The sequence below is a fragment of the Gouania willdenowi genome, chromosome 22 (assembly GCF_900634775.1).
Source record: "Gouania willdenowi chromosome 22, fGouWil2.1, whole genome shotgun sequence".
In the NCBI taxonomy this organism is placed as follows: Eukaryota; Metazoa; Chordata; class Actinopteri; order Blenniiformes; family Gobiesocidae; genus Gouania; species Gouania willdenowi.
In genome coordinates, this window is record NC_041065.1 from 26,899,252 (window position 1) to 26,921,430 (window position 22,179).

At 38.1% G+C, this 22,179-nt stretch overlaps 1 protein-coding gene across 1 annotated transcript; it reads left to right on the forward strand.

Moving 5' to 3' along the window:
- The first annotated feature begins 3,512 nt into the window (after positions 1-3,512).
- pkdccb (protein kinase domain containing, cytoplasmic b) lies at positions 3,513-21,120 on the forward strand. The gene is made up of 7 exons (XM_028438415.1): positions 3,513-4,229; positions 6,841-6,966; positions 11,257-11,528; positions 11,870-11,949; positions 13,063-13,170; positions 18,156-18,333; positions 20,936-21,120. The coding sequence occupies exons 1-7, from the start codon at positions 3,606-3,608 to the stop codon at positions 21,039-21,041; spliced, it is 1,494 nt and encodes a 497-aa protein (XP_028294216.1). The 5' UTR covers positions 3,513-3,605; the 3' UTR covers positions 21,042-21,120.
- Positions 21,121-22,179: the final 1,059 nt, after the last annotated feature.

The following is a 22,179-nucleotide window of genomic DNA, read 5'->3' on the forward strand; positions in this document are numbered from 1 at the left end:
ATAGACAACAAATATAGACACAAAACAACTTAAAAGGAATATACACAAAATAAATGAAATAACACACAAAACAACAACAATACACAAAATCAGAGAAAAATACACCAACAAAATCACACAAAATGGCACCAAAACACACAAAAGTACAACAATAACACACAAAACAACAAACATAGTTTGCACATATTAGTCTAACTACTCTTATATTTATGTTTATACTTCTTTTTTTATTTATTTTTCTTTATTCTAGTTGATTGTTATTATTTAATGTTACACTATCTGAGAGAGCACAGGTCACCAAGACAAATTCCTCGTGTGTATTCATACACTTTTGGTCAATAAAGTTGATTCTGATTCTGATACACAAAACAGACGAAAAACCTTCCTGTATTGATGCTCAGATTGATTATTATTCTAAATAATGACATAAATGTTGATAATGTGGCCCTTTGATAAAACAATCACATTCTTCTGGCCCTTGATAACAGTTGCCCTCCTCTGATAATCCTCTTATTTAATTCATATCAGAATAAAACTTCTCATATATAGATATAAATGTCCTTTGGTTAGAGACTGAACCAACTTGTTCCCAATGAGTGATTAAGGCCTTTGTATCTTTGACATCGTTGGTGTGTGAATATGAGCGTGAAGGGGTGAAGGTTGTACTTTAGTACTTAGGTATGGACTGCCGCCCTGCCCAGGGTGTCCTCCTGCCTAACGCCCTTTGAGTTCTGTGAGTCGCAACCCTCAACAGGAAGAAGCGGGTCAGACAATGAATGAATGAATTTCTTTGGTACTTAGGTTGTCATAAAAGTGATATATAAATCTAATAAAGTTACAGTTGAACATTTGCTTCAGCATTTAATGGCATAGTAGTTGAAATACTTCTCCCTGACAGTAGGTGACAGTAAGTGTCACCAGCCTTTTCAGTGTCCGTTTACTATATGTATTTAAATTAATGTTTTTTTTTTTTTTTTTTTTTTTTTTTTTTTAATAAAAAAATTGAGGGCTGCAGTTTGGCGTCCCTCCAGCAGATAGCGCCCTAGGTGGCCGCCTGTGTTGCCTGTCGGGAAGGCCGGCCCCGAGTGTCACATTGAGACTGCAATAAGCAGTGTTCTTTGGCTTCATTGGTTACACTAAGTCAGGGATGGGTCACGATTATCACAGTGGGGGCTACAAAAATGTCCTTATCTGACCCATAGGGCCACATTATTAACAATAATGTCAGCATTTAGAAAAATGACCTACACATGCAGCATAAAAAGAACCAAGAGTTTACAAGTTTTTGGAGTCAGTATGTTTGATGTTGTTGTGAACTTTTGTTTTTCTCTCATTCTGTATGTTTTTTTGGTCATTATGAGTGCGTTTTGGTCAGTGGTGGTCTATTTCTTCAGTAATCTGGCTTTTAAATGGAGGGACGCTGTTTCCAATACACTGTCATCACTCTGGGAACTTGAGCACGTCTTAAACATACCTCTAATTGCTTCTCTTGAAAAATAGATCTATAATATCAGACTTTCCTAGTTAAATGAAAGTTTAAAAAGCGTTGGGTTTTTTTGGGTCACTTGGTGTGTTTTTGGAGTTGTTTTGTGTATTTTGCTGTCATTTTGTGTTCAGGGTCATTGTAGTTACAGATTTTGTTTATGTTTCTCCTATTTCTGTCTACATTTGTAGTTGACTTTTGTGTTTTTGGAGTACATTTGTTCATTTTTGTTGTCCTTTTGTGTATTTTTCTATAATTCTGTCTGTTTTCGAATCATTTTATGTAATTTTCTTGTCATTTTGTAAATTGAACTGTTATTTTTGTGTATTCATAGTCGTCTTGTCTATTATAATTAATTTTTTTCATTTTGTGTATTTCTGCTGCCATTATATTTTGTTGTTGTTTTATAAAAATGTCATTTGTCATTTTTTGTTGTCCTTTCGTGTATATTTCTGTAATTTTGTATATCTTTCAGAGTCAGTTTGTTTGTCTACTTTAGGGGTCGAGGGCCTCATGTGGCCACCGGACCACCAGTTCCCCACATCTGTTGGATGTGGATTTAGGAGAGGAGAGGGTTTGTATAAAGGTGTATTTGCTCCTTCCTGCTATGGTTTCTGACCTCTTTAATGAAACAAATAACTACAAATACTGCATTAGTGCAAGAAGGTCTCAAAAGATTTCTATTTCTTTGTCTTTAAAATAGACACGAGAACAGATGAAGTCTCATTTATTATGTGTGCAGTGTGTGAGTTAGTCATGTGACTCAGTAGTCACTCATCCGTTGGAAATCAGGGAATAAATCAAGTTGAATCAAAGCAACAAAATAAAAAGGCGAATTAAAGATTATTTGCTGCCACCTGCTGGACAGAAGATGAAGTTGCCTTCACCTATAAATAAATACATATCTGAAGTGAGAAACACTATCATAACTAAATGGATATGGAGAATTTATAGAGGAAATCACTTTTATTCACTTATATTCATGACAGTACAATAGCTGATGAATGCAATTTTACCTTTATGTTATTACATTTACAAATAGCTACTTAATTTTGTGTGTATACACAATAACTATGATTTATACTTAAAAAAATACAAAAACCCATTGTTTTAACCAATAGTGATTGAATACGATAAATGTAAAGCAGTTATGTTGGTTTGACAGCCATTTGAAAATAATATACATAAGAAAGTCATGTTCGGTTTAGCATATAGTAGTGGTTTCATATAAATGACACAAAAGTGACGTGTCATTTCAACTTATAAGAATTGAGTGTAACAAACACATACAAATAGGCTTTTTTATTTATTCTTTAATTCATTTATTTACTCCTTTAATTAAAAATGCAAACCAACATAGACTCGTCATGTACATCAAACAATATCCCAGTCCAAATTAAACATGTTTATGACTGGAAATGTAAGGCGCAGTAAGAAGAATTACATTATTTTCTTTTAATTTCTGCCCCTTAACTTTCTGTAGCTCTTTGAGAATTCTAAATGTAAAATGCTTTATAAATTAAAGTTATGATTATAATTTTAATTATTAAAAATAAATTATTTGGTCAACATTATTTGCAACCGATGTGCACATTTTATCATCTGATTTAAAATTGAAAAAATAAATAAATAATAGAAAATCAGTGAAAAAAAAGTTTGGACAAATATGAACATTCATTGGACACGTGTGATTATTAATGCCCATAAATGCAGTTGATTTAAAATGATTTAATTCAAATAGGATTTTGTTTTTTTAAAGGCGGTTCATTGGAAAAGCGTTAAAATAAAAAAATAAAAACTCTTTCAAAATAAGAGTCAAACTTTAATTAGGCTTTCATGTTTTTTCTTTGTGGTATAGCTTCTAATAAATCTAATGGCCGTTGTTGTAAACTTTAACGCGCACACTACGTGCTCTCCTGCTGCTGCTTCTGTCCGCCTGGTGTAAAGTTACGAGCGGACGTGGACACGCCTCTAGATGGAGTTCCAGGGTCGGAGTCTCGAGGTCTTGATCATTTCTACCCACACCGGCTCACGAGCACTTTCCCCCCGGAGAGAGCGCGCTCCTCTCGGCCGGCTGTGAGCGTCTGTCCCCGCAGCGCGGTGGGTCGGTCGGTGGGTCGACATGCCCGGGATGGGCCATGGTCGGGCCAAGTCTTTACGCGCGGCTGCGCTCCTGGCGTTCGTGGTGCTTTCTATACTCGTGTCACTTCTGATCAGCAGTCTGCAGCAGTTTGGAGCGAGGAAAACGCACTTTTCCACTGACGCTATTCCTGGTGATGTGGAGGACTCTGAGCCTCTCCGTGGGGCGTTGATTTCTCAGCTCCAGCAGAGGCGAAGGGAGATTATTCCGCTACTTTTAACTCATAATCATAACGATAATGATGATGGTGAAAACAGGCAACCAGAGGAAGATCTCCAATCTTTGGATCCGATGTTGGATTACAGTCTGTGGGATGAGATCACACTTGGCTCCAGGAAAGCGCATCTGGATGAGATGGACTGTGAGTCCCTGGTGGACATGCGGGCGGTGGAGGTCCTGGGCTCTGGTTACACTAAAGTGGTGGTGAAAGTGAATCTGTCCGGAGGTCAGCCCGTGGCTTTGAAACTGGTCAACGAGCAAGGCATCGACATGGGCAAGTGTGTGGAGGATTTTAAAGACCCCAAAGGCTGCAGGGAACTGGTTTCATCCAAACTGCAGAAAGAAATAGTCCTGTTGCAAAGATTAAAGCATCCAAATGTCATCAAGGTGATTATAAACTCTCTCTCATTTAAAGCCCTTTGCAAAGTGTTGACATTCCCCCCAACAAACTTTATTAGTGCATTTATATAAATGAAAGACTATAGGTCACAGGTGTCAAACACAAGGTCCGAGGGCCAAATCCGGCCCTTTAGAGCATCCAATTCGGCCCACAGGAGACAGTAAAAATAATAATAGTGTAAATGACCAAATAATTAATAATTAACTTGTAGATATCTCAAATTCAATAAAACTCAACAATATTTATTATTTTTTATGTGCTGGAAGTTTTCCCATGCTTATACACCACATACATTTTTAATCACAAATTATGGAAGAAAATCTACATTAAAAAAAATAAATAAATCTTGCAATTTCTCACAAATAATTCTACAAAATGACACCAAAAAAATTGGTTACAAAATCAATATTTTTTGTAAATGATATTTACATTTGCATAAGCCATTTGCAAAGTGTTCACATTCCCCCCAACAAATTTAGCGCATTCATATAAAATCCAAATCCAGCCCTTTGGAGCATCCAATTTGGCCTGCATGAGAAAGTAACGATGAGAGAGAAGACATGAATTATTGTGTAAATTACTTAATAATTCAGTTGTAGACATCACAGCACCTCCAAATTTAATTAAACTACACAATTTTCCTGGGATTTTACATGATGAAATTTTTCTTTAATCACAAATTGTGGAAGAACTCAAAATTCAAGAACATCCTTCAAGATTTCTTTAAAAATGACACAAATTGGTCACAAAATCAATGGATTTAGAAGTGAAGATCCTGCAGGGACGACTTGTATCTGTCACTTATTGCTTGGATATGAGATTTACTTGCTTTATATGTCTTTTACATCTACATCTACATCTACATCCAGTTGTAGATGGACAAATTCATCAGTTTAATGAAACTCCACTATATTTTATATTATCTTGCATGGTTTTTTTTTTTGTTTATACCGCATGTCTGCAGTCATTTTTTATTTCAAATTGTGGAAAGAACTCTACATTTTTCCACAAATCTTGCAATTTTTCACAAACAATGGAAAAAAGTTCCTCTAAATGACACAAACATTGATGACAAAATCAATAATTTTTCAAGTGAATTGAACTGATGTTGAAAATTAGGGCACAATGATGTTAAAATTGTTCTTTTTATTTTTTTTACCTCCACCTATAATCTGCGGCCCACTTGGTTCGTATTTGGCCCCTGAACTAGAATAAATTTGACACCCCTGCTATAGGTGGACACCGGTTGACTGAGCTGCTGCTGCTGCTTGTCATTACCAAGATTTTCCATAATCCACGTACCAGGGCTCTGGTTTTTCCCTTTTGTCTTGCACAGTGACCAGGATGAAAGGCTTTTCTGGCTCTGCAGGGCTTTCTCCTAATTAAATGAAATTCACTGACCCTCCTCTGACCTTTGGGTCCAGTTGTGCAGGAGCAGACAATGTGCCTGTGTCCCCCTGCTCCTAATAACTCCAAACGCTTACAGATCAGTCGCAAACTTTTTTAGACACCACAAAGCATTTGTAGCTTGGTCACATGACTAATCATTTTTTTGGTTCTATTATAGGCCACACGGTCATGTTATGAGTCACAAGTTGGAGCTGCATTGTGAAGCTGTCAGAACATCATGTCCCCCCTGATTTTACCCCCGTCCTAGGGTTGGGTGATATGGACCAAAACTAATTTCTCGATATTTTTTCTCAAAATGGCGATAAAAGATATAAATTTTGATCATTTGAATTCAAATGAAGTCTGATCAGTAAGACAATTCAGGGTTTAATTTGCTGATGAAAAATGCCACACAGCCACATTTATCAACAAAAAGCTGCAACAAATGTGTCCCTTTTGGCTTTTTCTCCTATAAGGGACAGCACGTGTGAGTGAGTTCAATGGTCTGGGTTAGGACGCACTCTGTAATACATCTGTCTGTGCTTTTTAATGCTGTTCTGAGAAGTAGTGAAAGCAGCAACTGCTAATACAAGTGTTTTACAACAAAAATAAGCTATTTTAAAAAAAAAACCTTATATATATATATATATACAAAGGCGGGGCCACAAAAATTTTATTTTTGCGAATTTGAGGGCCACATTATCAACATTCATGTCATCATTAAGAATAATGACCGATGTGAGCATTAATAGTATAGTATAGTGTATAGTTTTCTCTTATTTTGCACTTTCTGTTGTTGTCTTGTGTGTTTTTACGTTGCTTTGTGTGTTTTTGAAGACATTTCATGTATTTTCCTCTCATTTTGTTGTTGTTATGAGTCGATTTGTGTATTTTTTTTTGTCAGTTTTTGTGTATTAATTTTTCTGTGTCTTTGTTGTTTTTGGAGTCGGGGCCGCATGGGGCCCCCGGGCTGCCAGTTGCCCATGTCTGATATTGTAATTTTCGCCAAAATAGAAAACGCGATATATCTAGAATCTCGATATATCGCCCAGCCCTACCCCATCCTCAAAATTTTCCCACTTTTGTTTCCCACTTTTTATAAATTGTTTTCCTTAATTCTAATTTAAAAACAGACGGAAGCGAGACCATGTATTTTACGATGTAACTTTTCTTTCCTGAGACTAACCACAGTAATTTTCCACTTTACAGTTAAGAGGTCACTGTGCAGCAGGAGCTGGGGGCCAGAGAGGAGGAGGAGTCACAGTCATTCTGGAGCAGGGGAATCCTCTCCAGATGATCCAGCTGCTGCAGAGCCCCTGGGAGGACAGATTCAGGGTGAGTGTGTCAGCTGTCGATACGCAGGCTCTGTCGCATCATCTCCTTCGCCCAGTTTGCTCAGTGGGAGAGTTCCAGTCTCCCCTTTCCCATATTTCATTTTACACCGAACATGTGCGAGCTGTTGGTCTGGTTGGCAGGAGAGATGAAGGCTAACCGATGAGGGAGGATGACATTTGAAACTCCTGGAAGTCTGAAGTTTGTTCCTCAGAGTATTCTCTCGGAGCAGTGGAGGAATGGGGCTGATTCCTGGAGCTAATCCACTGCTGGCTGGGAATGTCATCTCAGCCCTAACACACACACATACACACACACACACACACACACATACACACACAAGCCAAACCTCTGTGTGTGTGCGTGTGCAAGTTTTTAAAATGAAACAAAGAAGGGACCATAAATGTTTGAGCACACACTAAGTTTGAAAACTAAGAAAGTAACCTGACAATCTGCAGTTATCATCATCCTAGGGCTGGGCGATATGGACCAAAAACTCATACCTCTCAATATTTTTTCTCAAATCGGCGATATACGACATCAATCTAATTATTTTTATTCAAATAAAGTCTTACCAGGAACACAATTCATGGTTAAATTTGCTGATGCAAAAACGCCACACCGGCACATGTGTGAGTCACTTCTTTAGTGTGGATGTTTAGGATTAGGACACACTCAGAAATCCATCTAAATGTGATTTTTTTTTTTTTTTTTTAATGCTGTTCTGAAAAGTAGTGAAAGCAGCGACTCCTAAAATGAGGATTTTAATACAAAATAAGACTTATCACGTGAATTGTGATGTCATTGCGTGTGCAACGCGTTTCCCGTTCTGCACATGGGTTTCATTGATTGAGTTTCGGCTGAGTTATTCAAAAATTCCCAGTTTTAAAATGTATGAAAATTTAGCACCCCCTGTAGGCCTGGCAATGTGGTAAAAACTCCCCGTTTTTAGGAACAACAGGTCTCCAACTTGTCTAGAACATAAATCCTAAATGTCGTGTGGACATTTTGAACCTTCTGGGAGGAGTTTGCTTTTAAAGATGGTATGGTTTGAGAAAAAGTGCTAAATTTGGCTCGCTAAATTCAAAATTGCAGACTTCCTGTTGAATTTAGCTTATAGGTTCAAATTACATTTTTGCTAGTCACGGTCCACTGTATGTACCTACCAAATGTCATCTAGTTAGTTCAAACCAGTGAAAAGTTACAAACTCTAGGGGGCTCTAATGAGTCCTGAAATTGCATCAAAAAACTGCACATTACATTTTTCACCAAACTACTGTCCTGCCAAATTTCATGAAATTTCTCCCCTGGGAAGGGCCTCAAAATCCAAATAAAGTGGCAGTTAAGGAATAAGAAAAATCCTTACGGAACAATAAGGCCTCGCACCACTTCTGGTGCTCGAGCCCTAATAAGCTGTAAAAAATACATATATCGATATAGGCAATATTGTAATTTTCTATATCGCCAAAATGGAAAACTTAATATATCTTTAATCTTGATTTATCACCCAGCCTTACATCATCATCAGTATTACCATCATCATTAGCTTCATTCTATTGCATCATCCAAACAGTAGATGAAAATAAACCCCTGGAGCTGAGCTCACGAGCATCTGTGCAGGATCCTCCACTAATCCACTGGTGTTTGGTTTCACCCAGCCCTGTTTTCACTGTGCTGCGATTGCACCAAGTGACGTCCACAAGACGTGGAGCATTACCTAACATCGTAGCTATGTTTGCTCTGTGACAGAGGCATTTCATGCTCTGTCAGCACGTGGCTAATTCCTTTATTTTACTCAAGGTACCCCCTGCTTATTTGCTCTTTCTGTTTTATTATAGATTTAAAGAGCACTATAAAAACAGTCTGAGGAAATGGTTGGCAAATGTGGTCAGTTGCATGTCCTAAAGGGAAGGCTTAGGCCAGACATGGGCAATTGGTGGCTCAAGGACCATATGCGGCCCCTCTGATGAATTTTGTGCACCCCCCCAAATTAAACACAAAAAAATGACTCCTAAAAGTACAAAAGTAGAACAAAAATACACAAAATGTCAATAAAAAATTTCCAAACGATTCCAAATACATAAAAAATTACAACAAAATACACAAAGTGATGACACAAATACACATAAACAACAGAAAATACACAAAATGACAACAAAAGTAGACAAAAATTCTCCAAAAACACAAAACGATAACATAAAAATACACAAAAATAGCAAACAAACACACAAAATGATTCCTTAAAATACGAACGTAGAACAAAAATACGCAAAATGTCAATAAAAAATTTACAAAACAATTCCAAATACATACAAAATTACAATAAAATACACAAAATATCGACACAAATACGCATAAACAACAGAAAATACACAAAATGACAACTAAAGTAGACAAAAATTCTCCAAAAACACAAAACGACAACAGGAAAATACACAAAAACAGCAAACAAACACACAAAGTGACTCATAACCCGTGTGGAAACAGTAAAAACAAAATGATTCCAAAAACACCCAAAATGACAATAAAAATACACTAAATGAATTTCAAAAACGTATATAAAACAACTGAACCATACAACCAACACAACAACAAAAACACACAAAAAATCTAGCTAAGTTTACCGTGCAAGGAGCAAACTAACCATGACCTTTGTTTGAAATGTATGTAACAGAGAAAATAATTTTTTCCCCCTCGATAATAGCATATAATAAATAGAAAAGTGTGCTGTAAGTGCTAATTTAGATGTAAAAGCTTTGAAATCATTGAACAAGAAATTAACCCATGATGGAAGTATTAATTTAAGTTATTGGTGTAATTACCAAATTCAAGTATATCCAACTGCAGCCGCAGGTACAGTAAAAGTGACGCCCCTTACAAACCACGCCCATGCAAACAATTTTTCAATGTGCTGAGCCGTTTAATTTTTAGTATCCGTTGTATCGCATCATATCACCTTTGACTTGATCTGATGTGTTTGTGACACGATGCGACGCAGCGGTTGGACAAAACAAATGATTATCACCTTAAATGCGCTATTCCTGTAGTTAGTAGAGTTGAGGAGGAGGAGAAAGTGACTTAGCAGCTCCGGTGAGAGAAGCAGCTGCTGCTGCTGTAATAAACACACAGTCTGAAGCGCTGAGATGGACTCACAATAACAATAGCCGCTTAAATATTTGTGTTTTACTGTGATGTACAGTTTTTTTGGCTGAAAACAATAACAACAGTGTGGATAGCAAAAAGAAAATTGCTTTGGTGATCACTGTCAGCGTCTACGGACACGCCCACTCATGAATGTGCATAAGTAGGCTCTAAAACTGCTCAGAAAGTCACTTTTCAGTGGGTTAAAATGCTGGAAAACAGGCGAGTTTGGGAAAATAAACCTCAAATACTATGTTGTTGGGGTTCTTAGAACAAAAGGAGATGGGTGAAATAGAGTATGATATAGGACCTTTAAAGAGTACTCAAAGTAAAAGTTACTAGTTACTTTCACCCCCAATTTTATTTTTGTTATAATAAATCTTGCCACGGTTCCCTTGCATACAGTAAACATCTCATTTATAAACTTAAAAAGGAAGAGATTAAGTCTTACACAATTGCAACTTTATTTATTTTCCACAAAGGCGTGTTTATAAAATAAAAGGTTTGTTAAAATGTACAAAATAAAATAAATAAATAAACAACACCAATGAATTACAAAATTTAATAAAACAATCTCAGACTAAAATAACCAACTTCCAGCATTTTGGTGCAGTGCATTATGTTTAATCTGGTTAGTCAGCTATGATGTGATGCATTTGATTGTTGTCTGGTTATTTCATTTTTTTGTAGTTTCACAATGTCCGTTGATCATTTTAAAACAAACAACAACAAAAAACTATTTACTCAGTAATGGATGGGTGTAGAAATGTAACACATCACTTCTTTTAAAACATACTTAAGTCCAAGTAAACTTACTGATTTAGGAATATACTCAAAGTACAGCTATCCATAAAAGCAACTCAATTACAGTAACGTGAGTACTTGTAATCCGTTACTTTCACCTCTGAAAATAAGCTGTGAAATAGAAATATATCATGAGAGGCGATATTGTAGTTTTCCATATCGCTAAAATAGAAATCTGGATATATCTTGAATCTCGATATATTGCCCAGGCCTATATTAAATCACAAAAGTCCCATCTCTAGTTTTGCTCTATAAACTATTAATTTTCTTGTATTTGTAGTTGCATAAGCTTGTGTGTTTGTAAATGACTTCCACTGTTGAAGCTCATTCTTCGTCGTGTTTCTCCAGGTGTGTTTGGACCTAGTCAGGCTCTTGCACTTCCTCTCCCGCTCTCCTCTGGGCTCCGTGGCCCTTCTGGACTTCCAGCCTCGGCAGTTCGTCACCGTGTCCGGGGCCCTGAAGCTCACGGACCTGGATGACGCCAGTGCAGCGGAGACGCCGTGTCGAACAGACGCAGACTGTGTTCTTCAGTTTCCACACAGAAATTTCACTGTGCCCTGCTCGGCTCGGGGCGTGTGCGAGGGTCTGAATGAGAAGAGGAATATTTACAATGCCTACAGGTAAAAAGGAATAAAAGTGACAGTTTAATAGTGTGATAGACGTGTGATGGATGAATAGAGGAGCCTCTAACGGGGGATATCTGTCTAACTATAGACCACGGTGACAAGTAGAGTGATGACGGTAAAGTCATCCAGCTGGAAATTTACTGATTGCAAGGCCACGTGTGATGATTACTTTGTTAGTTCTACAGGAAAAACAAGTATTATCCTTTGAACAGAAGTTAAAATCTTTGACAGCTTTATAGCGCTCGTTAGCTTTAGCGCTGGAGTGAAAGATGTGATGTTTTGTGGGAACTATATAAAGTCTGTCTGAAAGAGTTCTTCTCTCTGCCTGGCCTCAGGTATTTCTTCACCTACCTGCTGCCTCACCAGGCCCCCCCTGGCCTTACACACCTGGTAGATCACATCATGAACTCCACAGGTGAGGACGGGCACGTCTGCACTCATTAAACAACAGAATATGAGATTTCCATCAAGTTGGCCACGTAATGATACGTCTACAAGGGTGTGTTCGCCTCAATGAATCTTCGAGCGGTTAAATCGTTAATGGACATTATTTATATAGCGCTTTATAACTACCGAGGTAGTCCCAAAGTGCTTCACAATATCAGCTCAATTAACCATTGACATTCACACACCAATGGGACAGAGCTGCCATGCAAGGTGCTAATCAACCATTGGGACTTGGAGCGTTTCAAATCAAAGTCTAGAGCGATTCAGGTGGGCTGTGAACACAAACGCTCTCAACTAGGACCAAACAAAGGAAGTGTCGAAGATGACGTGGAGCGCATGGCATTTTGGGTTCACAGTGTACCTCAAAACAACAGACACTTCTGCACACCCTTACGTGCTCGCTTTGACCAATAGATACAACCCTCTTCTTCTCATTTCTGTTTGTCTGCCCAGAGAAGTCTCTACTCCAGTAATGGCGCCCTTCAAGCCGCTAGCTCATGGAACAGCATCAGAGGCTGTTTGGAGCGGATCTAAAAGCACAATGTGAACACAAACCAAGCTAAATCAAAGTGCTAAAATTGTTAGCTGTTTTTTTGCCGATTTGGCCCAAATCTGGGAGTAAACCAGTGTGAAAGCACCCGAAGTGCTTGAACGATACGTTTCATGACACGTAAAATAGTCACAATAAGAGCAAACGTCCACCAAGCGTCAAATCTTCTCTTTGCCAGATACTGGAAGTTATCTGGATCAGTTATCCTAATCCTGGTACCATGATTATTCACACTTTAAAAGCTCAGAATAAATGTGTTTATTGATTTGGAGCTCCTCCAAAATGTTATGGTTACCCTAAGGTCTATGTTTGGTTAAATATTTGTCATTATCTACTCAGTAGTTTTGATCTAATCCTGCTAAAAGTCAAACAAACAAATAAATAAGCTCTGTTGAAAATATGACCTCATGGCAGAGGTAATCCTTGGATTAGAGAACATAGTGACACACTCTAAAGCATCCATTGTGGTTGAGTTCATGCATGACTCTTTGAAACAGTTCTGAACAGATTGAATGCATTGTGTGTGTCCAGGAGACCTGAAAGCTGACATCAATCAAACCTTGGAGGTCTTTGAACGTATCCTCCTCCTCTACAAATCTGGGCTCCACCTGGACAACCTGCCTGCATCGCTAACAGAAGGTGGGAGCTCACGGAATGAAAGCCGCTCTTTATGAAGTTCACTCCACTCTTTGCTCGGCTAGGAATCGGAATCTTGAATCTTTCCTGGTCCATTTTGAGAGAAAGGCAGACAGTCTGCACCTCTGTTTTCATTTAGTTTCTTGGGGAGAAATAATCGAGCGGGGGGGGGGGCCATGTGTCTCTGTTTTGACAGGTTTATTAGGCAGCTGGAATGAGGGGACAAGACCAACAGAGTGGAATTAATCTGGCATGTCTGATTTAGAGAGCAGAGCTGCAGCTTGTTTTGAAAAGCAGCTCACATTGTTTTCACTGTTTGTTTTTTTTTTGTTTTTGCTTCATCAAACTGTTTGATTCTTTCTATGGCTCAACATTACTTTACAATTGTTCTGTCTCATCCAGATGACTGTTTCCCTCTAATTTTGGTAAACTTGTCCTAAAAAGTCGTGTTCTTTTCCTCTGTCTGCGCCGCAACCCGCTCACCCTCCTGCTGCTCCCCTCGACCGTATGAAATATTAATAACAGAAAGACTGGCGTCGTTCCTGTGGCTAGGGTTTTTTTTTTTTTCGTTCCCCAGATGCCGGACTGTTTATATAGCAGCGCTTTGTGAATTTAATCACTGATTCAAGGCAGACAGAGGCCCGAGTGCTGAAGCTGACACGGGAGGGAATGTTTTAGCTTAACAAGGAGGTGCCAGGAGTTAACTGTGCTCCTGCTGCTGCTAATGCTGCTGCTGAGTGTGTATATGATAAGACAAAGAACTGTGTGTGTGTGTGTGTAGCTGTAAGTTAACATGACCCCATAAATCTTTAGTTAGTTTGGTTTCCTGTGACATACAAAAGCTACGACTTTTTTTTGTTCTTAATAAATTAGCATCTAGCAACAGTACAATTGGTTTTTAGAAAATTGGTTTTAATACTTATCCCACAAAATGTGGGATAAGTATTAAAAACCCACGGCTTGAGAAAAAGGAGAATCAATAGTTCTGTGATTGGCCGAAAAGTTAAAAACATGCACCACAGTACTTAACGAGACTCCCTCCATGCATTGCACACACTGCTCTTTGTGTGCGTGTGCGCGCGTGTGTGTGTGTGTGTGTGTGTGTGTGTGTGTGAGAGAGAACAGGGAGGGGAAGCCATTCGTTTGGTCCCAAGTCTTAATTTGAAATTGCTGACAGATGGAGATCGGTAATGCACATGTAACGTTTGCACAGCTGGGGACATACAAAAAAAAAAAAAGTAGTTTTAAACTGGTGGTTCGCAGGCTACGTACAGCCCTCAATTGATTTTTGTGTGGGCCCCCAAACTAAATACACAAAATGACTCAAAAAACACAGAAAAGGTCAACAGAAAGACACAAAATGAGAGAAAAACACACCAAGTAACACTGAAAATACACAAAACGACTAAAATAAATAATTAAATTGACTCCAAAAACACAAATGGACAAACAAAATAGAAAAAATCCTTCTTTGTTCTCACCTGTGCTAATATAATAATCATTTTTCTAAATGCTGACATGAATTTTGAAAATGTGGTCCTTGGATCTGACTGTTACATACAGTATATTTATTGGCTCTGATGTATTTAAAGTTGCCATTTTCTGCTCTGGGGATGGAGGAGAAGCCTCAACATAAAAAAAAAAGTAGTTTTAAACTGGTGGTCCTCCAAACTAAATACAGAAAATGAGAGAAAAACACACCAAACAAGAATGAAAAACACAAATTGACAATGAAAATCCTTCTTTGTTCTCACCTGTGTTAATGCTTGGTCATTATTATAAATCACATGTGTCATTGTGTTTTTAGAGCGTCCAAAACGGCCCACAGGAGAAAGTGAAAATGACAGAGAAAACATGAATTATTGTGTAAATTAGGAAATAATCCAGTTGTAGATGGACAAATTCAGCAATTTAATGAAACTCCACTATATTTTATGCGGCTTGCATGTTTCCTTTGTTTATACCACATGACTGCAGTCATTTTTCATTTCAAAATGCGGAAAGAACGCTCGCACAACGCTCCCACAAATCTTGCAATTTCTCACAAACAATGACACAAAATTCCTGAGTTGAACCGATATTATAAACTAGGTCACAATGATGTTAAAATTGTTCTTTTTTTCCCCCTGGTCTGTATTTTGGCCCTTGAACTAAAATGAGTTTGACACCCTTATTCTAAATGCTGACATGAATTTTGATAAATGTGGTCCTTGGATCTGACGATCACTTTTTTTATTTATTTTTTGGCTCCTCTGTAATTAAAGCTTCTGCTCGAGAAGCGTCAATTCATCTTGTAAAAAAAAAGACTTTTTGCTTTTATCTGTTTTTCCCAGAAATTGAAGGTCACTGAAAAAGGATAAGCAAATGAATGATTATTGGATCAAAAGGATCTGTTGTTATTTAATATTTTTATACCAGTAGATTAGCTGAGCTACTGTATATGTGGTCTCGAATGAGAACTAATTTGGAAACTTTGAGATGGAGAAAGACTAAACATGAATTATTGTGTAAATTACCAAATGATCCAGTTGTAGATGGACAAATTCAGCAATTTAATGAAACTCCGTTATATCTTTAGCGGCTTGCATGTTTCCTTTGATTATGCCACATGACTGCAGTCATTTTTAAATTTTAAATTGTGGAAAGAACTGTCAATTTTTCCACAAATCTTGCAATTTCCCACCAACAATGGCACAAAATTCCTCTAAGTTACAGAAAAATTGGTGACAAAAATCAATATTTTTTTAAATTGAATTGAACTAATATTCAAAACTGGGGCACAATTATGTTAAAATCGTTGATGATGTGGTCCTTGGATCTGATCTATCACATTTTGTATTTTTTTATTTTTTGCTCCACTGTAATTAAAGTTGCTTTTTTTTTTTTTCTTTGCTGTAGAAGCTTCAATTCACCACGTATTTTTTTTTTTTTTTTTCAAAAATGACGCAAAAACCTACATTGATTAAAAAAAAAAAGTTTTGCATTACGTAACTAATCTAGTCTATTATTATGTATGTGGCAACTAATGAGAACTAATTTGGAAACTTTGAGTTGTGTGTGTGCGTGTGTGCGTGTGTGCGTGCGTGCGTGCGTGCGTGTGTGTCAGAGATCCTGCGTCTGTCTCTACTCAGCAGCTGAGCCCTGCCACTCTGCAGCTCTACAGGCCTCATTCTTCCTCTCCCACGAGAAGGATCTTCTAAACACTCCTTCTCCTTGTTCCCTGCCAGAAGGCAGATCTTTGTGTCTTATTTCCTCACACACACACACACACACACATACACGCGCGCACACACTGCCTTCTGCCTTTTTAGAAAAGGTTAACAGTTGGTAACAGTGTGCCTCCTGTGTCTGTCCGGTCTCTCTCTGATGGGGGCTTTTGTCCAGCTCTGGTGTGTGTCAGCGTACAGGCCTATGCGTGCACGCCTCTCCCTCGTGGCTCCTGCTAATGTGTAGCAGATGATTTAAAGCCGGATCCAGCAGACGTCTGACGGAAAGAATTATAATGATAAATGTAACGCAAACGTTTAAAAAAAAAAAAAAAAAAAAAAAAAACAAGGACGGCGGGGGAAACTTAACTGAAACGTTTGTTCAAAATCATCCAACTGGTTTTTTGAAATGATTATAGACTTGAAGAAACACGTAGTTGTAACTTTTGAAATACAGAGGAAGTAATTATTCAGGTAATTATTAAGGCTAGCAGCAGCATTGAGCTTCTAAAGCTTGGTTGATTTGATTTCGCCATTCAAAACACAATAAAGACAGAGGTTGAAATAGAAAAAACAGCTTTATAATCAACAAGGTTTCATTTATTCAAATTGACTTTGATCTCCTGACATGTTACGACCGTCAGGAGATCAAAGTACATTTCAAAGTCCATTTCCTGGAAAAAAAGTTAACCTTAAAGTTCATGTGAAGCCGAAATACATTTGTGTTATAAGTTTGTCACACGACAGAAACGTGTCATTGGCCACTGAGCCAAATTTGAAAGATGGAAAAAAAGTATAGAAAACTAGGTCTCAAAATCATGGAAAACAAGAACTTCTCTCTGCTCTGAAACGCTGGGGGCGTGGTGTCGAGGTGTCAGCAAAAAAGTCTTCTCCGCCCGAGTCCGAACATGTGCATCCCTCCAGTGTAGAGCCAGAACTACGCCCGCTAGAGGCAACACACACAATCGCGGTGCAAAAAAAGTGCTCATTTCATTGAAAAAGTGGCACCAGCGGACACGTTTTACTCCCCCTGAGTCTGAATATGTGGTTTATTTTTGACTAGGGGATGAATTGCGCCCGTCGGAGGCTGCGGAAGTTTGGTGTGCTTCAGCAGCAGGGTCGGGTTAATGCTAATGATGGCTCCATTATCGTAACGCGGCTATAATTTCTGACCCGACTATTAAATCGTGAACATAGAAATATGAAACACAGTTTGTGAAGCCGAGCCCCACAATTACATTCTAAATGGTTGAATGGCTTTTTGACATGTTTTAAGGAAATACATTTATGACCTATTTAATGTATCTAAAAGAAAACATATTATTCTAAAAAAAAAGAATTATAACTTGACAAATAATAATTAATTTATAGTGGAGGAATGTATTCCAGTCTGTTCCTTAAAACGATATTAAAAATTTGTGCTATAATAATTTAAAACCATGACTCAAATGCTTTATAAATGAAGATTTTTGTTTTCATCAGGAAAAAAGGCTGTACATTTACCTGTACTTTGTTTTCATGTAAAAATCCTAATAGGAGATCAACCATCTTGACATTGTCTTAAGGTTTAGATTAGAACTTATAATTGTTACTCTATGAGTCGTTTTTTAAATCCTGTGATACAATTTACATTTTTTACCATCTATCCTGCCTCTGTACTTTCGATTTGCTCCTTTTCCTTCCCAGGGATTATCAAACGTTGATCTCACCCTCATTGAGATCTCTAAAGTGTGTCAGCGTGGCTTTGTGTGTTGAAGTGGCTCCTCTTCCCTCTGTGGTTAGATTACACAGTGATGCGGGGAATGGGGACCTCTGGGAGCGTGGAGTACCGCTGCTGGCCATCCTACAGTCAACAGGGCTGCGTTCTGTCGGTCCACAGCGCCACGGAGGCGGCGCACATCTGTAACTCCCATTCCCAGTGCAACAGCTTCTCTCTGACTGGACAGAAGACATGGACTGGTTAGTCAAGCCTCGACACAAATATTACAATACATACTGTTTGAGTAGAGTGAGATTACTCTGTAGTTGTAGGTTTTGCTTTGCTTGAATCAATCAATTGTTTATTAACAGATTTGGTAACATTTTACTTGAAATATTATACAGTACATAAGGCTGACATTACGCTGTCATTAGCAAGAATAAGGCATCATGGAGGCTGTCATTAAGTGTTGTTCGCTAAATTATGACACTTTTTGCTAAATTGTGACACCTTTGGAGCTATGTTGCCATTTTTTGGGTTAGGAGGAGGGAACTAGTGGGGTTAAGGTTAGGGGTTATGGTTATGGTTAAGGTTCGGGGTTATGTTAAGGTTAGGGGTTATGGTTAAGGTTAGGGGTTATGGTTAAGGTTAGGGGTTATGGTTAAGGTTAGGGGTTATGGTTAAGGTTAGGGTTTATGGTTAAGGTTAGGGGTTATTGTTAAGGTCAGGGGTATGGTTAAGGTTAGGGGTTATGGTTATGGTTAAGGTTAGGGGTTATGGTTAAGGTTAAGGTTAGGGGTTATGGTTAAGGTTAGGGGTTATGGTTAAGGTTAGGGGTTATGGTTAAGGTTAGGGTTTATGGTTAAGGTTAGGGTTTATGGTTTATGGTTAGGGTTTATGGTTTATGGTTTATGGTTAAGGTTAGGTGTTATGGTTAAGGTTAGGGTTTATGGTTAAGGTTAGGATTTATGGTTTATGGTTAAGGTTAGGGGTTATTGTTAAGGTCAGGGGTATGGTTAAGGTTAGGGGTTATGGTTATGGTTAAGGTTAGGGGTTGTGGTTAAGGTTAGGGGTATGGTTAAGGTTAGGGGTATGGTTAAGGTTAGGGGTTATGGTTAAGGTTATGGTTAAGGTTATGGTTAAGGTTAGGGGTTATGGTTAAGGTTATGGTTTAGGTTAGGGGTTATGGTTAAGGTTAGGGGTTATGGTTAAGGTTAGGGGTTAGGGGTATGGTTAAGGTTAGGGGTTATGGTTAAGGTTAGGGGTTAGGGTTATGGTTAAAATTAGGGGTTATGGTTAAGGTTAGGGGTTGGGGGTAACAAAGGGTTCGTTAGGGCAGTGGTTCTCAAATGGGTGTTTCACTACAGGGGGTACTTGACAGAGAGAAATTTTTATGATGTTTATTTCTTTGTTAAAATTATATTCGTAATAATGATGATGGAAATGATCTTGATTAGAATTTGAACCAAGAATGCAAGAGTCAACCTTGGTGACACACCAGGCGGGAGATGACCAGAAATGACCAGAAATCCATTCAGCACTGTTTCATTCCACTTAAATACAAAATATGATTCTTAAAAATGTGTGTTATGATTCATTTATTTCATCATTGTGGCCTATTGTTGTTGTTTAAAGCAATACAAATTACATACAATTATTGATTGATCAGTTAGTATTTATCATTTAGGGGTCTAGGGTGCATGCATTTTTTATTCATTATTATTTATTTGTTTCATCTGGTGAATATAAGTATTAGGAGAGAAGACTGACTTTTTTATTTGTTCATATTTCCTAAATTTTTGCGCTTGGTTTCAAACGGTCTTAATAGATAAACTTACCTAAAGCTTGTTTTCTTTGTTAGATTGAGTTGAAATCAGATGTTTTATAACTCTTTGTCCTTGTCCTGACGAAAAGGCCTGGAAAAAGTCATCTGAGCAGTTTGAACTGTTTTATTTAGGATACATTTGGTATATAGATAATTAATATAAGGACGTTTAGTCACCAGGTAACCCGCATGGACCATGCTAGGTGTCCTCAGGAGCACTACCAATGAGCAACATCTCAAATCTGATTTACTTTTCAGGATTCTAACTCACAAAGATAAATACATATGAGAGGTGTAGTTAGTACTATCAGCAGTAAACACTGCTGATGAAGTTTTAGAATTAAATTAAGCAACTTTAAATGTTTATTTACACTGAAATATTGTGACCAATGTTTTTAAGTGTTTGGTCAGTGGTATGTTATAAATAATATGATATATAAGTTATATTCTTGAAAAAGCTCAGTAGATTTTCTATAAAATGTAATAAAAATGAAACAATGGAAAAAAATTAGGAGAAATAAAGCATTTCATGTTGAAATCCCAACATTTCCTACCTTTTTAAATGACTGTTCGCCTTCCTTATGATATTCCCCTCTAATTGAAGTGAAAATGCAGTATTTAAGCTTTTCTAACTCGTAGCCCTTTGGATTTTACAGTACCTATGAAGTACAGTAGCTCACAGTTTCAGAAAGGTTGGTGACCCCTGGTAAAAGGATATATAATTATAGTATGTCAATGTAATGAATAATGTTTCACATGAACATTACGTAGAGTTGAAATAGGATGCACAGTGGGTGTTTAACCTTATTTAGAGCGTGCAGGGATTGCTAGAAGAACGATGGCTGTGTTGTGACTGCGACAGCTAAGCAAACTCATGCTCAGCCGCTCGTTCTTTTAATCTGTCCGTGAATCTTTTGTAGTTGATTTACTGTATGCACAGTTTGTCAGGCCTCTCGAGTCAGGACTTGTAGCTTTTATTTGAGGTTGCTGACGTGTTTGCTGTGTGCTGCTTTCCTTTCTTTTTTTTGTGCGCTGCAGTCGCCTCCTGGCCTCTTTCCGGAGCGGCTTCAGTCACCTGGTGCCAGATGGCGTGTCAGAGGTGTACGTGAAGAAAATCAACGTACCTGGGAATTCTATGGTGTGACCTTTTACAGCAAGCTCTTGGAATCGAGTGGGCCCGGTAGAAAAAGCACAACCCAACCCAGTTATTTGGGGAAGAAAAGTGGAGGTTGGGCCTTAAAGGACCAGAATCCTCCTCAACAAGCGTTAAGGAGGAAGGTGACCCAAGTGAGCAAGTGAATGTGATGTATTTATAGGGCTTCTGCATCTGCACAGTAACTGTTTGATGTGTCTGCCAGTGCACTACTACCTCTGCCAGCTACTATTTAGAGGGATTTCCCTTCAGGTACAATTACGGAGGGATAGCCTCTTTTTTTTGTTTTTTTTCCCTCTCTGCCTTGTCTTTATTCGCCATGTGTTGGCTCTCGCTGCGAGGCCGGGTGTCCCCATCCTCGGTTTGTGAAACCAAAAAGATGTCAAAGAACAAGCTCAGCTTTGGAAGCCAAAAGGACGACGAGAAGAAAAAAGAAAAGAAAACAAAGCTCTGTACCAAATACTTCTTTGATGCTAACGCGGCGAGGTTGTAGCTGCTTTCTTTGTCCGCTTTACCCGGCTTAACTGTGCGTTGGATGTTCACAACCGTTCCATGGGTAACCAGTTTTCACACAGTTTTGTGAATATTCTTATAATTGTTTTTTTCTTGTTTGTTTTTAAATTGCATTTAAATGAAATGTTTTTCTTTTTTTGTTTTTTTTATTACATGCCACTTGTGGGTGAATGTTTATTTTTCAATGAAAAATTGTTCACTTTAATGTTTTTTGTACTTCACACGTGTACAGTTTTTAAACTTTATACTTAAATAAATGTTGTTATTTCCACTTTTTACACCTGTCCTCATTTGCATTTTTACTGTATTAGGAGTAACTAAAAGTAACTGCCTGTTTATTTCTCATTAGCACCTTGTTGTGTGTGTGTGTGTGTTATCATGGGGGAAGGGACGTGTGTGTGTGTGTGTGTCCTGACCTGTTTGACTGTGTAGTTTAAAGACCTTTATTCAGCTCGTGATGCCCCCCACATCTGCAATGTGTGGTCGTTTGAAAGGCTGCGCTGCTGAAGCCCATGGGGAGCTCCACAGAGTTTGCACAATAACCCGAGGAATGCATTCAAATGCTCCGTCATGCTGGGCTCATTATGAGCTTTAATTAATACATGTAAATTAACCC

Bases quoted from the DNA above. Each gene is read 5' to 3' on its own strand.
- pkdccb (XM_028438415.1), top strand. From the start codon at position 3,606: ATGCCCGGGATGGGCCATGGTCGGGCCAAGTCTTTACGCGCGGCTGCG. The intron at 4,230-6,840 runs GTGATTATAAAC...TCCACTTTACAG, and splicing joins AGCATCCAAATGTCATCAAG to TTAAGAGGTCACTGTGCAGC. The intron at 6,967-11,256 runs GTGAGTGTGTCA...GTGTTTCTCCAG, and splicing joins CCTGGGAGGACAGATTCAGG to GTGTGTTTGGACCTAGTCAG.